This window comes from Elephantulus edwardii, unplaced genomic scaffold (assembly GCF_000299155.1).
Source record: "Elephantulus edwardii isolate Elephantulus edwardi_28Jun2011 unplaced genomic scaffold, EleEdw1.0 scaffold00005, whole genome shotgun sequence".
In the NCBI taxonomy this organism is placed as follows: domain Eukaryota; kingdom Metazoa; phylum Chordata; class Mammalia; order Macroscelidea; family Macroscelididae; genus Elephantulus; species Elephantulus edwardii.
In genome coordinates, this window is record NW_006399755.1 from 30,536,184 (window position 1) to 30,552,518 (window position 16,335).

Sequence of the window (16,335 nt, forward strand, 5' to 3'; positions counted from 1 at the left end):
TAAAAAAAAAAAGTTTTATTAAATTGTTTAAAACTTAATTTGCAATTTCTTCTAAATAGTAAAGACAACAGAAGTACCATTTAAGGCATACAATCATATTTGTCGGTTCTCGTTAAGTTGGCTTTGGTTTGTAATAACTTTATGTGAAAGAGAACAAGGCCCAAACACCGGCCAGAGAGGATTCTGTGCACACAGCAAAAGTTGGAAGACAAAAAGTCTCACCAAAAGACAAAAATCTCACCAAGAAAAACTCTTGGTTATCTAAGAATAGATAAAATATATTTATGTTGGAAATAAAAACTATACTCATAAGGTAAATATGTAAAATGTGTCTATGTTGAAAAGCTTTAGACGTCACTATTAAACAAAAGTATAAAGAAAACACAACTAGGATACATAAAAAGAGATAACTTTTGATAAACAATTAATGATTAAATTCATTTAACGAGCTGAAGAAATGATGCCAAGTTCAAGAAGGTTTGTTTTTTATGATGAAATAACTGTATGATGGTAATGTGAAATACAGTGATACTACTAACAGAAAAATTACCTTCCCACAAAACATTTTCTAAAAATACAATGTAAATCAGGGGTCTTGTACTTAAATGAATATCTGCCAAGTATAGCAAAGTGGAAATAAAGCATGATAAAAAATTACAGCTGATAATTCAGAAAAAGCTTAAAAGTGGAATATATTAAAATAATCTTAAAGTAGCTGACAAAAGTAGATAGTAACATCACCAATCAATTCATGGTTGGATAAGAATTTTCACACTGCAAGTGTGACTGAAGCACCTCCAAGGATGAGGCCTTGCATGAGCATGGTAGTAGGAAATTATATTTCTTTGATCTGAAGGAAAATTTCAAAATCTACATACCTTTGTATAGAAATGAAAAAGCAGTGCCTATATTTGCTATTCCTACCATGGTCAGTATTGCAACATGCCAGGGAAGAGCATGGAATTTTGTAAAAATATGAACCTGATTCCTTTCATTGCCTCATTCAAAAGGAATCACAAAGGTGAAAAATGGAACAAGTGATGAACTGAGTATGCTCAGTTGGCTAGAAGCACAAAAAGCCAGCATTTGATAAACCAAATACACAACATGGAATCTGTTATACTAGATAAAGAAGAAATGGCTTGATTCTGGCATTCAACAAATGTATGGATTGAGAAGTTGTGATACAGTTACACAATGCAATACAGTATGCAGCACTAAGGAACAACAATTCTGTAAAATATCATGTAAAATGGGAGAATTTACCTCAGTTGCATGAGAACAAAAACTGATTAAGGACTTTACTGTGGAAAAGGGATTAATTAGAAACACTCAAAGGGAGTGTAGAAAAGGGGGAAGGGGAGATGATCACTGTGAGGGAGGAGTTTGACGGGGAGGAGAGAGTGGGGGGATTCAGAGGGATTAGGAGGGATGGGGTATAATACATAGGTGGTAGTTACTTGTATGAAGCACAGTATATATGAGAGATGATATGGGAAACAATATGCATGTATGAAGAACAGTGTGTATGGTTGGTTATATGGAAATTAATTTTGCATATGGTGGGATGGATGAATGATATAAATGAACATTGGATAGTACAGATTTAGAAAACCTGCAATTTCACCTGTAGCCAGTTCTTGATTAGAAGTACTACAAGGGAAGATCTGCCCTGAAGATAAGTTTGTTGAAAGTTGCATTTCATAGTGGATGCTGAGGCTTAGTTTAGGGGAAAGATTAAGTCCCATCCAGTACTCTGAGAAGATTTGCATTTCAGGGGATTTGGAGACCCACTTTGGACTTTTAATAGAAGAGATTCATATCTGAAAGAAAAACAAGCAGGAAGAGAGAGAAGGGGGGAAAAAAGAGATTGTCTTTATAAAACTAGAGTGAGCTGTCTGGCTTCTGAGGGAGGGTAAGATTGGTGCCCAACAGAGTTCACTTACAGAACTTAAAGAAAAGGGAGCTGGCAAGTATGCTCACTCGTAGCAATCAACTGGATCCACTTGTGTGGATGTAGGAGGCATACAACAATAAAGAGATAGATGTGCGCCTTCAGCACAGTCTACCTAGCACACATAGATGTATGTGTAACCAAAAAAGAATCCTTACTGACTTGGCCCCATGTGGAGGCTGAGGCTGAGTGAACGGATCAATCTGCCTGGACCACAGGCGGAAATGGGGATTCCTGGGTGGTGGCTGATGCCCATTTGGACTGAGTGACAGATGGCTAGGAATGAGTTAACCAGAACTGAACCAGGTAATGAGAAGAGGATCCATAAGATGGGCTACTGTTGATTGCTGCAACCTGATGGCATACTCTGGACTGGATTTTGTTTGTGGATCTAGATGCTCAAAGTTTCTAAATGGAATAGACTCTTCAGTAAAAGGGACAAGTTTGTGCCCTCAGAGTAATTGGTTTGATAGGAAAAGGAAAAGCAGAAATTCGCCATCTAAAGTGGAGATATTACGGCATGAGGCATAAAGTAGCTGGCTTTTACCTTTTCACAAATGAAATTATTAGTAAAATGACTGCAGGACAGAAAAAAACACAATAAACATAAACAAAATTCTGTGATGAAAGACTGCATGAAACACAATGTACATGAATGATTATATGCAAACCAATAAAAATATGTAACAAAAATTTTTAAAAATTAAATGTAAAGGTCCTAGTTTCTCCACAACCTCACCAGCATTTGTTATTTGCTGTTTTGTTTAATTTTGCTATTCCTACTGGGATGATGATATCTCATAGTTGTTCTGATTTGCATCTCTCTTAGAGCTAGAGATGTTGACCAATTTTTCATGTCTTTGTGTGCCATCTGAATGTCTTCTTTGGTGAAGTGTCTGTTCATATCCTATGCCCATCATTGTTAGTGAGTGTGAAATGGTGCAACCACTATGGAAGACAGTATGGCACTTTCTCAAAAAGTTGCAAACAGAAATATCATTTGACCCAACAAAAGGATATATGATTAGGTATTATTGTCATGACAGGAGTCCAGAATGAAGGTTGCATGGTAGAGTGAACTTGGAGGGAGGGATTGATTGTATAACAATGAAAGAATTTTTCTCTTACTTTTCAAAGAGAACAGAGACTGGGGAGGTGGGGGGGGGGGTTGGAAGTAGGGAGAAAAGTGCAACAATGAAGGAATGGAAATCCAAAGTCTATAAATTTTCATTAAAATTAATAATAATAAAAAACCCACTAAATTTAAAAAACCTCCCAAAAACAGTTAAAAGAAATTGAACACTTTATGTCACTGAAGCAAAAATTTCCACTTGAGTTAACCGGCCAAGACTGGACAAAAAGCTTGCCTGGTTTTGGATGACTTTATAACCTACTTAAATGCTTGAATATTTCTCAGCAAGGGCATTCACAGATGGCAACATAAATGTATCATTTACTTGCTTCACTGTAATCAAAATTATTTCTTTGAAAATATCATTTGGCAAGGAATAATCTGGCTAATTTTACCACTGAACTCAGTTTCCAGAAATAAAAGTAATGGTGTAATTGCATTCTCAGTATTATCAAGAGTTAAGACTGGATTCCAAAAATGTTCTTGAATTTCAAATTGTATGAAAATCAAATGACTTTATTATTCTGCTCACTCTTCTCAATTCATCTTGATATTATAAAATGTACTATTAAAACTGGAAGACAATGAACTGCAACGCATTCAACCTAGCAGTTTCCAAAGTGGTGTGGGTGCCACAGGTCACAAGAACACCCCAAGGGCCCCCCACTCATAGGGCTATCAACCAATTGTTTGTCCCGATTGTCACATAAATAATCTTACCAGTTTGCCCTTACTTATAGTGAGTTGAAAACAAGTGCATGAATACCTAAAAATGGAAACATTTTCAAATGTGCAAACTTTTTCTAATGGTCCACATATAACTATGTTTTAAACAGCTGTCCTCTATAATAAAGTGAAGAAAAAGAAATAGTGCTTCCCGTTAGAATATATGGTTGATGTTTTTGCTGCTCACTGTAATATAAAATACAGAGACTGTCACTGGCATATTGCTATCTGAGGTCCAGTAACACACCAAAGACATAATTAATTTAAAACAAAAAATATAGGATTGGATGCTATCTTACTATTTTATTTTTTACATTAGGTATTTCTATGTTCATAATTAAGTGCTTTAAGAAATACATTCAATATTTTATAATACCTTTAGCAGGATTTTCATGCTTAACCCTCTACATGTATGTAGCCTCTACTTAATAAAGCTTGCAACTAGGAAATTAAAGAGTTGAAAAAAGGGTCTGTTTGACCTCCCTGCCTCTGACTTATACCATTCTACAGCAAATTTGAGTAAGAAACCAAAGCTAGAGAATAGAAAAAGAAAATTGGTGTTAATACACAAATTTTTCTGAATCTAGCACTTTTTCTATGTAACAGCATAACTTAGCAACATCGAAAATATATGGGAAACTACTTACAGGCCAAACCTTGGCCTTTAGGTCCAGAGCATGCCTGAATAAGGACAACTACTTACTCTTGGAGTAGGTGACAAGCTCTGTACAACAAACACCACAGGATTCCCTGCGTTCTTAATGGCTTCCACAGCTTCTCCATGTGAGGCATTCTGCAGATCTACTCCAGACACCTGGAACACAAGAGTTGTTCATTTCAATTAGAAACACATTATATAGTGTAGGTAGCTTAATTGAAAGTTATGTGTATTATGTAGGATGCAAACAGCCAGAGCTGAATGAGTCATACCAAAGGCAAGGGAGGGTAAGAAAAATTTGCTCCTTAAAGACGGTTTCTGTTTTAGCAGAACATCTCTACAGAAAATAATGTCTCACCTTCAGGGAAAGTAAGACAAATATGCTCAATCACAATAGCCCTAATTAAGTGTAATTGTCTAAAGTAAGTAGCTCAGTCAGTAAAAACCTTAAGAGGTTTCTAAGCTCATAGTAAAGGCACCCAAGCGTCAAGGACACTCCTTCATAAGGTCGCTGTTAGTCGCCTGGGACTCATTGGCACTTAACAATAACAACAACAAGCTCATAGTACCACTGCTGTCACTAACATTGTACGTAATTATGAATGGAGGTGGGGGATTCACCCCCACCTTATCTTCTTTCAATTAAGTTGAAATGCATGCTATGTTTAGTAAATTGCCCATTATAGCAATCGAGTAGTTAAGCATTTCTCAAACTATGCCTTAAAAGAAAATAGGGGAGAAAGTGGAAAAAAAAAAAAAAAAAGGAAACAAAACCAGTAAACCAATTGACAAAAAGTTCTCTGTTCAAATAAATTTGGGTAAAAATAAACATTCCATATTACAGAAATCTTAGAAAACCGACCTTGCTAATAAATATTTCCAATATCACAAATATCACAAATTTTGGCAAGGATGTGGGGAGTCTGGACCACTCAAGATTGCTAGAGGAATTGTAAAATAGTACAACCACTTTGGGCAACATTTTGTCAGTTCCACTGAAAACTAAAATGAATGTAATTATACAATTTATTAATTACATTCGAGACCATTTTTCTCAGAGTTAAAATTTCTTTATATTCAGCAACTTGTTTCCAAATATTCAAAGCAGCTTTATTCACAACAGTTACAGAAACTAGGCACCAAATATCCTTCAAAAGGTGAAAAGATTGTAGGTTACTGCTTAGCAATTTAGGAAAAAAAATGTATTCATAAAAATGAGGCTCTAGGGATGTAGTTCAAGGTGAGTTGTGCTCAAGGGTTCTAATCCAGCAATGGCTATTCAGAAAAAAGATGGAAGAATGACAGACAACTTTTTTCTTGGACCATTTAAGGTCTTGGAAGCCCAGCAGAGGGTTGGTTATGAGTTGCTTTTAACTCACAGCAATGAGAGAGAAAAAGAATATTAATATATACAACAAACTAGATAAGCTATAACAAAATTATACTTAGAGAAAAAAGTCAATCTCAAAAATATGTGTATGGGAATATCCAATTTATGTGACTACTCAGAAATAAGAAAATTATCATGGTGTGGTATGTCCACTGTTGTACAGAGGTTAACTCGTGGTTGCTGTGAAGCTGAACACTGTGATAATGATGTGTCAAATATGAGAATGGTTACCCATGGTGGACAGTGTTTGGTGGATCTCCCCAATTAAAACAAGTTTGGAAGCAGGAGTGGCATCCACTTCCATAATAGCTTGCCTCTGGAGACCCTATGAATCTGGAGAAAGGATGGAAGTTATACAGGTATCCAGGAGTTTTGTTCATAGGGTTGTTATGAGTCGTCTACAACTCAACAGCACTTAACAACAACAACAATGGTATTGCATTGAGCTATATACATTTACACATAAAAAACAAATGTATGTATGACTAACAAAATTTTTTAAAAGTCTGTGAATTATTACTGTTCTGTGCCATTGACTCAGAACCAACTCACAGCTGACCCTCAGTGCATTTTTAGAGGTATTAAATCACATGGTCGGAGACTGCCCATCTTTCTCCCATGGAACTGCTGGTGGATTCAAACCTTGTCCCTTTGATCTAGCAGTACAACTCCTAACCACTATGCCAACAGAGCTGCCGCTGTGAATTATACCAGTGTCAACTCCTTTGTACAAGATGTTAACAACAATGAAGATGCAGACGGACAAAACCATGTATATGTTATGAAATATGCCCATATATTGTAATTTCTGGTGAAAATAGATCTTAAGTGTTAAGTTCAAATATATCAGCTGTCAAGTAAAATTTACTTAATATCACTTAATATTTACTAAATGAAGACTACCAATTTAGAATAAAAACCAAAATCCTGTTGTTATGTTGCTTAGCAAAAACCTCAATGAAATAAAATCACATATAAAGGTAAAATGAGAAAGGTAGTATACTATGCAGATATGAACCAAAAAAGAGCTAGGTTAATAATGTTAATACAGTAACAATTTAAAAAATAAATGATAGAGATAAAAAGGAAACTACAGATCTTACAAGAACTCTGGTGGCTTAGCAGTAAGGAGTTGCTCTGCCAACCCAAAGGCAAATAGCTCAAATCCTACAGCTGTCCTATGGGAGCAAGATGGGCAATCTACTCCCACATGATTAACTGCCTCTGAAAATCCACGGGAGGGTCTGTGATGAGTCAGTTCTGACTCCATGGTACATAACAACAACAACAACAATAGATCTTAAATAGTTTTATGTACCAAACAAAATTATTAAATGAAACAAAAACTGAAAAATTACAAGGAATAACTAATACATCATTAATCACAGTAGAAGATTTAATCATACATTTGTCTCAAATAGAAAAAAAAAAACCCACCAAAAAGAATCATTAAAAACACTGAACTCATAATCTGTTTATTCAACTACCTATTTAACATCAATTCAGTTTATTCCAATGTAACATGCCTAAAATGTATTTCTCCTACAACCTTCCCCATCTCAATAACTAGAAATTTTGTTCTGTGACTCCTAAGGGTGAAACTGTTAATACTTTCTTGTATCCAAACTGTTAATAAATTCTGCATTCTACCTTTAACATATATCTAGAATCTGAGCATCTCTTCACTGTTTTCACCCTGATCTTGGCCATCACCATTCCTCCACTTCAAGTTTCTCATATGAGGTTCCTACTTATGCTCTTACCCTAGAAGCTGAAATAATCTATTGTATTCAGTGTGAAGACCCAGTATAATTCTTTTAACACTCCATTGTGTTGTGATCTCATACTACCAGTCAGACTTCTTGTCAACCTCTCTCCTGCATCTATCTCTTGGTATCTCTTTCTCAACTCTAGTGACACTGGACATCTTGCTGTCTCTTAAATACAACCAAACATGTCTAATTTCAGAGCTTATGCATATTAACTCTTTCAAGTCAGCTCATATATCTGAATGGCTCACTCCTTCACCTCCTGTACTTGCTCTAAATCTATCTTCTCTAGCTTTATTCAAATTACATCTACTGCCTTTAACTTCTGCTTTGTGTTTCTCCATAGTCATTTATTACAGTCTAACATCTATATATATATATTACTTGTTTGTTTGTAATAATTGGTCTCTCTTGTTATTATGTAAACTTCCTAAGGGAAGGACTACTGTTTCTTTTTCTTATTGTTATACTCTTTTTTTTTTTTAATTTTTTTTAAATAAATTTTTTCTTTTTTTTTTTTCTTTTTTAAATTTTTGTTGTAGGTGTTATCAAGTAATTTCCAACTCAACAAGTTCATGTACAAGGGAACAGAATCTTGCCCTGTCCTGCAGCATTTTCACAACTACTCCTATATTTTTAAGTTCACTGTTTCTGTGACTATGTCAAAAACAATTCATAATATAAAGTAACTGATAGGTCTTTGTTCAAATAATGAGTTATCTTCTTTGTCTGTTCTTGAAATATTTTTATTAAAATTAACAAACAAATCTCAACATTTGTATATGCAGAGAAGTTTTATATAATTCTTTGGTTTTATCCTCAAAAACATCAGTTTTAAATTCTTATTTCTCTTCTATTCAAAACTAGAATGAATAAATAAAACATGAATCCACAATCAACACTCTTGCTACTAGCAGTCAGGAGCTGAGGAGAAGTATTGTGCAAGTTCGCAGTCAGCGATCTCAAAATTACTGAGGAACAATAATATCAGTTTGAGGACAAAGATTCAGGACATGTGCCTGATTCAGGACATGGTCTTTTCAGTCATTTGCTATGCATCTGAAAGCTGGATAATGAATAAGGATGACAGGATAAGACTTAATGCCTTTGAGCTGCAGTCTTGGAAATGAATACTGAATGGACTGTCAAAAGAACAGATATGTTTTAGAGAAAGTGCAGCTGGAATGTTCCTTGGAGGTAGAGACAACAAAGCTTAGTCTTCCATAGGCATATTGCTAGGAGAGATTATTCTTTGCAAAGGGACATCATGCTTGGAAGGGCAAAGGGTAGGAGAAAGAGAAGAAGGTTTTTCAATTATATGGATTGACACAATGACTGCAGCCAATGGACTCAAGATTTTAAGAAATTATGAGAGTGACACAGCATACAACAGGGTTCAGATCTGTTGTTTTAGGGTTATTAATTTGTCCATAACTCAACAACAGCTAAGAACAACAATTTTGATACTGAGTATAAAATTGGATACTTTGTCCAAGATTAAATTGAAAATAACAGACATCCAGAGTCTAGAATGTATCTATGCCCCATAGGATTCATTTCACTCTAAAAGAGTTCATATATTATTGAACTAATGTCATATAATATGAATCAAGATAGTTTCCAGCAATGAAGATACCAAATAGGGTTTTACCCAATAAACCCAATGCAAATAAATGCAATCCAATTCTGACTTTGTCATTAATAACATGTGTAAGTTTAGTGTGTGTTTAAAACTTAGCTCCCAGAAAGCCTAAACTGTGGGCAACAGATCCATCCTTCCAACTTTCCCCAAAAGGAGTTTGTAACTTCTCAGAACAAAGTCCTGATCCTTAAATAAGCACAAATATGCAGCTGACATAGACAGATAAATTCAGTAACTATAGGGAAAGTAATATGCTCATTATCTGTGCCATTCCGCTTAGAGTCCTTTGCTAAATCACTTTCATTTCTCAGGCAGCTGAAGTTTGATCCTTCTACCCCCTGTGCATCCAATTTGTTGTTGCTGTGTGTTGTCAAACTGGAACTGACTTACAGCTGAGACTACCCTTTTGCCAAGGTTGTAAATGGCACAAGAAGAGACTATCTTTATCTTCCACAGGAGGTAGTAGATTTGAACCATCTGCCTTTGGGTTGGCAGCATTAGGCCACTAAGACACTCATAAAATTATACTATGTTGTATATCCAATACTAAAAAAACTTACTAATTTTGTACCAGTAAAGATTATGAGTCATACTCACATATATCTATTAATAAGAAAACTTCTAAAAGCTTATTTTATTATTTCAAACAAAAGAGTATTTTATTATTTACCTCAAGTATTTTATCTCCAGTTTTAAGAGCGTTGGTTCTTCCTGCTGGACTGTCTTCTAAAACTTGTTTGATAAATATCCCTTTAAGTTCCTCTCCATTCTTTAGGCGTTTTATAACAGTTTGTCCACCAACTATACTGATTCCAAGAGATACATCAGGTTCTCTAAAAATCTCAACACTATAAAAAGGGGAAAATCATTTATAGTTAATTTAAATAAATTTGTTGGACAGTCACAGTAAATATTCTATTTGGGTATATAGTTATCCTTGCTATCCCTGTTTTATATAAATTCATTTTATAAATATCTTTGTAAAAAATGTCATATAAATCATGCCAAGCTCCAAAACTATCAATAGATCAAGATGCTATCAATAATTCATACCATATGTGAAAGTTTACTTTATTACATGTCTAAATCAATAAAAAGAACCCTGAATATTCAGAGAAGACTTAGCTAGGTTTAACATTTTAATGTTTAATTTCCTAGTACATTTAGCCCATCCACCGGAACATCTGTAACATTAACAAAGACTAGAGAAAGAAATGGAAAACAGGAAAGACAAACAAGAAACATTTGGATATCACTTCAGCAAAAGCAGATTTTCCAAATAAATTAAAATCACCAGCTAACTGACAACCTGTGATTTTTTTCAGTGCCTAGATTGAATACTGTCATTCCTGATGCATAAAGAGACCTTCTTCAGCTCCCATAGATTTTCTTTTATTCCTATCTCCATGTCATGTTTACTGGGGGTGGGGGGTGGGAAAGGGAAAATGTAATGGAGGAACAAGTTTCTGAGCTGCATACATGGATAAGTGATTACGACAAGCTGTAGGTAGTTCTTCTCAGCACACAAAGTATCACCATCATTTCACAGCAATGACTTGGTGTGCATGTGTTGTTTTTGTTTGTGGTAGGGATAGGTAATAATAATGGCTCATGTTACACAAAAACAGGAAAAGCCCCCGGAGTTTTCCTTCATACCAAAGAATAGTTTAATTAAAAATGTTTGCCTTGAGCACTGTACTCTTTTAAAAATAGCATATGAGAATAAGGGGCTCTAATGGCACACTGGGTTAAGCATTAGGTTACTAAGGTCATTGGTTTGTATTCCCTGGCTGCTTCACAGCAGAAAGATATGGCGATCTGCTCCTATAAAGATTCACAGCATTAGAAACCTTGTGGAACAATAAAACTCCATCCTACAGAGTGGCTATAAGCAGGAATCAACTTGCAAGCTGTGGATATAGGATTAAATTGACTAAAGCAACTTGAACAATTAGAAACCCATGGGGACAATTAATTTGTGTTAACGTAAAAGATAGATCTCGGACAAAGAGGGTCGGAACCGTTGCAGATTTTGAAGAAGTTAATCAATGTCACTAAGTGACAAGTATAAACTGTTGAATTAGTGTGTTTTGCTACGTCTCTTCTTATATTTTTAAATGTAACTAAAAATTACTTGTTCGAAATTTTATTACAAAAATCCAGAATTTAATTGCAAAACACAGCAAAACGAAAATCACAAACCAGCCTAGAGTAGGATAGTGAGCTTAATAACCCAAAAAGAATAGAAACAAAGGAGAGGAAAGTAATATCAAGGGGGTGGGGAGGAAAGAGTAGCTGGAAGGAAACGAATAAGCATAACAGGAACCAGCATATCTGCGCTAAGTACATAAAACTACAACAAAGGGAAGAGAGACCCCCAAAAGGCTAACTTAAACAAGGTGCCAATTGGGAGGAAGGCAAAATAAGTAAATAGAAAGTGAAGTCTTTCTTTCAAGTCAGATCCACCTACAGTGCTTAATGATGTGAAAAGAAATGATTCTTAGTACCAGTTACCATCTGAATTGGACATTTACAAATGGAATATAAACTGATTATTTGAAGAAATATGTAATAAATTTTTTCTAGTATTGGATCTAATATCAGTCAGCACAAAAATCTCTAAATAAGACAAAATGAAATTAAAATGCAAGTCAGTCCACATGTTTTTACACAATTTTTCAAGCACTGGTATATGACTGAATGGCCTCATATTCAGCTGAAGAAAAGCTCAGTTGAATGTATTCTAGTTGAGAAAGCCTGCAATGCCCTCCACTTACATTCTTGGTGGGCCCCAGTGGCTGAAGTTTGGAGTTTCTTCTCCTTCACCTTCTTCTCTCTCTGGTAACTCACTGAAGAGAGACAAAGAAAGAAAAACAGATGCACAAAATTCCAAGACATATTCTTATTACATGTCACAGAAATTTTTAAAATTACATGAGCTCTACATAGTTTAACAATTCTTAATTTTAAGTAGTGTTAACATTTACGTCAATAAATATGCAGAAAATTATGCATATAAAGCAAAATTCACTTCTGATGCTTACCTCAACAAAATCCAACTCGATAGCAGAAAAACTGTAGAATTTTGTGCATTTTTGTGAAAATTTCTATATGTAACAGTTTACTATTTTCTAAAACATGTGACTTTGATTTGCACATTTCAATGTCAACAATATATAAAATATTACAAAACTATTCATTAATATTTACTAAGGAACTAGCAAAGATATCTTTTTTCCATTTCCATAAAGTCAGAGCCAACTCCTAGATGATTTTACAGCATGTTTCCAAGACTGTAAATCACACAAGAGAAGACAGCCCCTATTTCTTCTGTGGAGATGATGCTGGATCTGAACTTTGAGCAGCTGGTGGATACCACACCTAGGTTACCAGAACATTTCTCTATGAATAATGTTACCAAAGCACCAAAATAAACACTGGAAACAGTCAATAACCATGATATATCTTTCTAAATTTTTCTAGTATCCTTTTCCCAAACAATTCATATGTTATTTATATCTCATGAATACTCTTATCACTTTATAGTTTACTTATCTAATCTACATTATACTTAAAATTATTGATGTTTATACTCCTTCCTTCCCACTCACTACCACAATTTCATTCACCAACTTACATTAGTATGAAAATGCTTAACATTATTTCACCAAATGCTGAATTATGAGGTAGGTAGTTATAGAAAGGGCAGGCTGGCCTGGAGATTCCACTCTACCAGTTGGCTCCTAGCATCTGATGGTGGTCACATCTTGATGGTGGTCACGTAAGGGAAGTTTCTGAGGTTGTGTTTAATGTGTGTTACTGCCTCTCCCCAAAAGCGGATGTCAGTTGAACTTATTTCTTAATTATTAATTACTATATTTTGATTCTGTAAACACCCCTTTATCATATAGATTATATCCTATCTTTAAAATCCCGTAGTCCCTCAAACCTAATATATTAATTTTAGAATGAATATTCTTTAAGAGATAAAGCAATTGTTTGTCTATTTGCTGTACTAAATAACTTGGAGTTGCTGTGATGCTGAACACTGTGCCATAGTTGTGTCAAATACCGTAATGGTTACCCATCATGGACAATGTTTGGAAGAGCTTCCAGATTGATTCAAGTTGGGAAGCAGGAATGGCATCCACTTTTTCAACTAGATGCCTCTAGAAACTCTATAAATGTACAGAAATGATGTTGGTTCTAGAACAGAGATCAGGTCTTTTGTGCAAATGTCATATGAGTTTTATCCGACTTGACAGCACTTAACTACTGCTAAGTGAGACTAATGTGATATCTGGAGGAACATTCTTCCACTTTGTACATCACTCTTTGTCAATGTGCTGTATGAAGTAAACTGGGTTTGCTGTGATGCTGAAACTTGTGCCATTGGGGTATCAAATACAATAATGGTTTCCCAATGTGGACAGTGTTTGTTGGAGCTCCCAGTTGTAAAACAGGGTTGGAAGCAGGAGTGGCATCCACTTCTAAACCACATGCCTCTGAAAACTATGAACTTGAAGAAATGACTATAGCTATGGAAAGACATTAGGTCTTTTGTTCACAGAGTTGTTATGAGTCATACTTAACTAGATAACAATCATCAACAACAACAACAGTTATAGAAGGAATGCTACCTTATAGGTAGACTGTTACTGTATCTTGCTTTTTAAAGACAAAGATTTTAAAGCTCCATCTCACATAATTTGGGCATGTTTTCAAGAGGGACCAGTCCTTCAAGAAGGGCAACATGCTTGGAAGGGTGGAGGATTAGTGTAGGCAAAGAAGATTCCCAGATGAAATGGACTGATACAATGACTGGGCCAATGGAGGCAGGTGTGTCAGAGGCAGTGAGACTGGCCCAGGATAGGATGGAGTTAAGGGTGATTGGTCATAGGATTGACTTGATACAAATAACATTAGCAGAAATCTGGAATGGGTGTTCTTAAACTAAAGGCTAGCTTGTATCGTAAAATACATGTGTGACTTTATGCCATCAAAAAGATATGCCTGATATTATATTATGAAATGTAGTAAATATTCATCCATTTTATCTTCACAAAGAAGCCTGTGGAGCAAGTACAGCAAGTCATATTTGACATTTCCAACAAAAGAAAATGACCTTCAAACAAGGCCCAGACATACCATACAACCATATGTGTGTGTGTACACACACACACACACACATTCTGGATTTCTTTTCAGCCAGGGGTATCAGCATATCATTGTTCTGATCAGTGATATGTAAACTAAAATCCCTGAATGATATATCCAGAATAACATAAAAAAGCAGGTTCTGTCATGAATGTTTTGCTCTATGCAATTCTCTTCCTTAGTAATAACTTTGCAGCCATAACCAAATACTTTAAGGGAATAAGTCACTGGTCCTAGAAGTTCAACATCAAGGTCTCAGGGGACATCAAAGTAAATTGGCATGACTGCTACATCCTACTTTGATAAGTAGCAGTAGCGATCATAAAAGTTTATGGGTAAGAATTCAAATATAACTATTACTCTCTTCTCATTCAGAGCAAAGAACAGGACAAATAAAAACTCTTAATTCCAAAAACCTAATGAGTCATGTGAATTTCATTCTCCATGACTTTCTGACGAAAAAAATGGTACCTGGCTACCACTGCTGATCACTTTGAAAAGGGATCACAAATAAATGCAGAAAAATGTAAAGCCAAACTCAAAAATCGAAGGACTGATTGCTAGTCTAGAGGGTGACTGAACCTACAAGACTATGTCTCTTTCTCACCCTTCAAGCCTAAGACTGAAATAACCCCCTTAAGTCAACTTTCAACTAAATACCACACATGCCTACAAGGTGTTCAATAACACCAGGGAGGGACACAGTCAGTAAATCAAAGGCAATGAAATTACTGGACAAGTGGATATTAAAATATAATCATGCTGTATCATCTCTTTGTTAATAAAGATTACAAAACCTTCAAAAAATCAGATATCCAAGTTAACGTTTCCTTTTCAACAGTACTAAATGTCTATATTGCTTGGGAAAACAGAGTTAACAAACCCTCTCAACTCTCAACAAGATGGATCAACACGGACTCCAAAAGTGGGCTTGGGTTTGGTGGAGATTGTGAGGGTGATGGATGTACAATAGGGATCTGCTCTTCATAGGGTCACTACGAATTGGAGTCAACTGAACAGAACCCAGTATCAAAAGCTACATCCACACATGAATGTTTTTGTTATGTGCTATGGAGTCGGAACTGATTCATAGCTGGGCCTGCAGTGGGTTTTCAGAGGCAGTACATTTTCCAAGGGGATTATTCATCTTTCTCACATAGAGCTGCTGGTAGATTTGAACTGCATGCCAAGTAAATTCAGCATACTAAAATAATAGCAGCAGGTAGGGTTCTAATTCTAACTTTTCATCAGATTTCTTTTTTTTTCCTCTTTAAATCTAGACTTTATTAAGCAATTGTCTTTGTTCCACCACAGGAAATATTAAAAAGAAAAGGCAATTGTATTTCCCTAGTTTATAGTTACTTACATGGATGGTGAAGCATAATTCTACAGTTACAAAGCAAATTATTAAATGACACAAGGGGAGAAATGAAGAATTCCATTAAAGTTTAGGATGATACACACATTACACTGAGCAAAAGAAGACAGACAGTAACAGGACGAGGGGAGAAGATGTAATACAATGACACTCATATGGTTCAAGAACAGAAAACAAATTTGCAGTATTAGGAACTAGATTAATGACTGCCTGGACTGACATACTGCAAACAGGGCCTGAGGGAAGTTTCTTGGGTAACGGAAAATGTTTAGTATTTCAATTGATGTGTCAGTTAACAGACATTTATCAAAACTCAACACACTGTACTTTAAAATGTGTTTCTCTTATTACATATAAATTACACCTTAATAAAGTTGAGATACAATCCTTGCGTTAAACAGTTTTGTTAAGAAACAAAAATTCAAGTCATAAAGGGCAAACTGCTCCCTCAGGGCAACTTTGAAAATGAAAGGACGTGATTAATTCACCTCTCAGATGAAAATTCCTTTCCAAGAGCCAGGTGACCAAG

General features: G+C 35.3%; 1 protein-coding gene across 1 annotated transcript in view; it reads right to left on the reverse strand.

The window, feature by feature from the left end:
* The window catches only part of INADL (InaD-like (Drosophila)), a 462,714-nt gene that overhangs the window by 285,236 nt on the left and 161,143 nt on the right, over positions 1-16,335 (reverse strand). The window contains exons 21-25 of the mRNA XM_006879774.1: positions 12,049-12,120; positions 9,942-10,119; positions 4,512-4,626; positions 4,112-4,137; positions 1,904-1,905 (exon numbers count right to left, since the gene is read on the reverse strand). Coding sequence (XP_006879836.1) covers positions 1,904-1,905; positions 4,112-4,137; positions 4,512-4,626; positions 9,942-10,119; positions 12,049-12,120 — 393 coding nt within the window. The remainder of the gene's footprint in view (positions 1-1,903; positions 1,906-4,111; positions 4,138-4,511; positions 4,627-9,941; positions 10,120-12,048; positions 12,121-16,335) is intronic.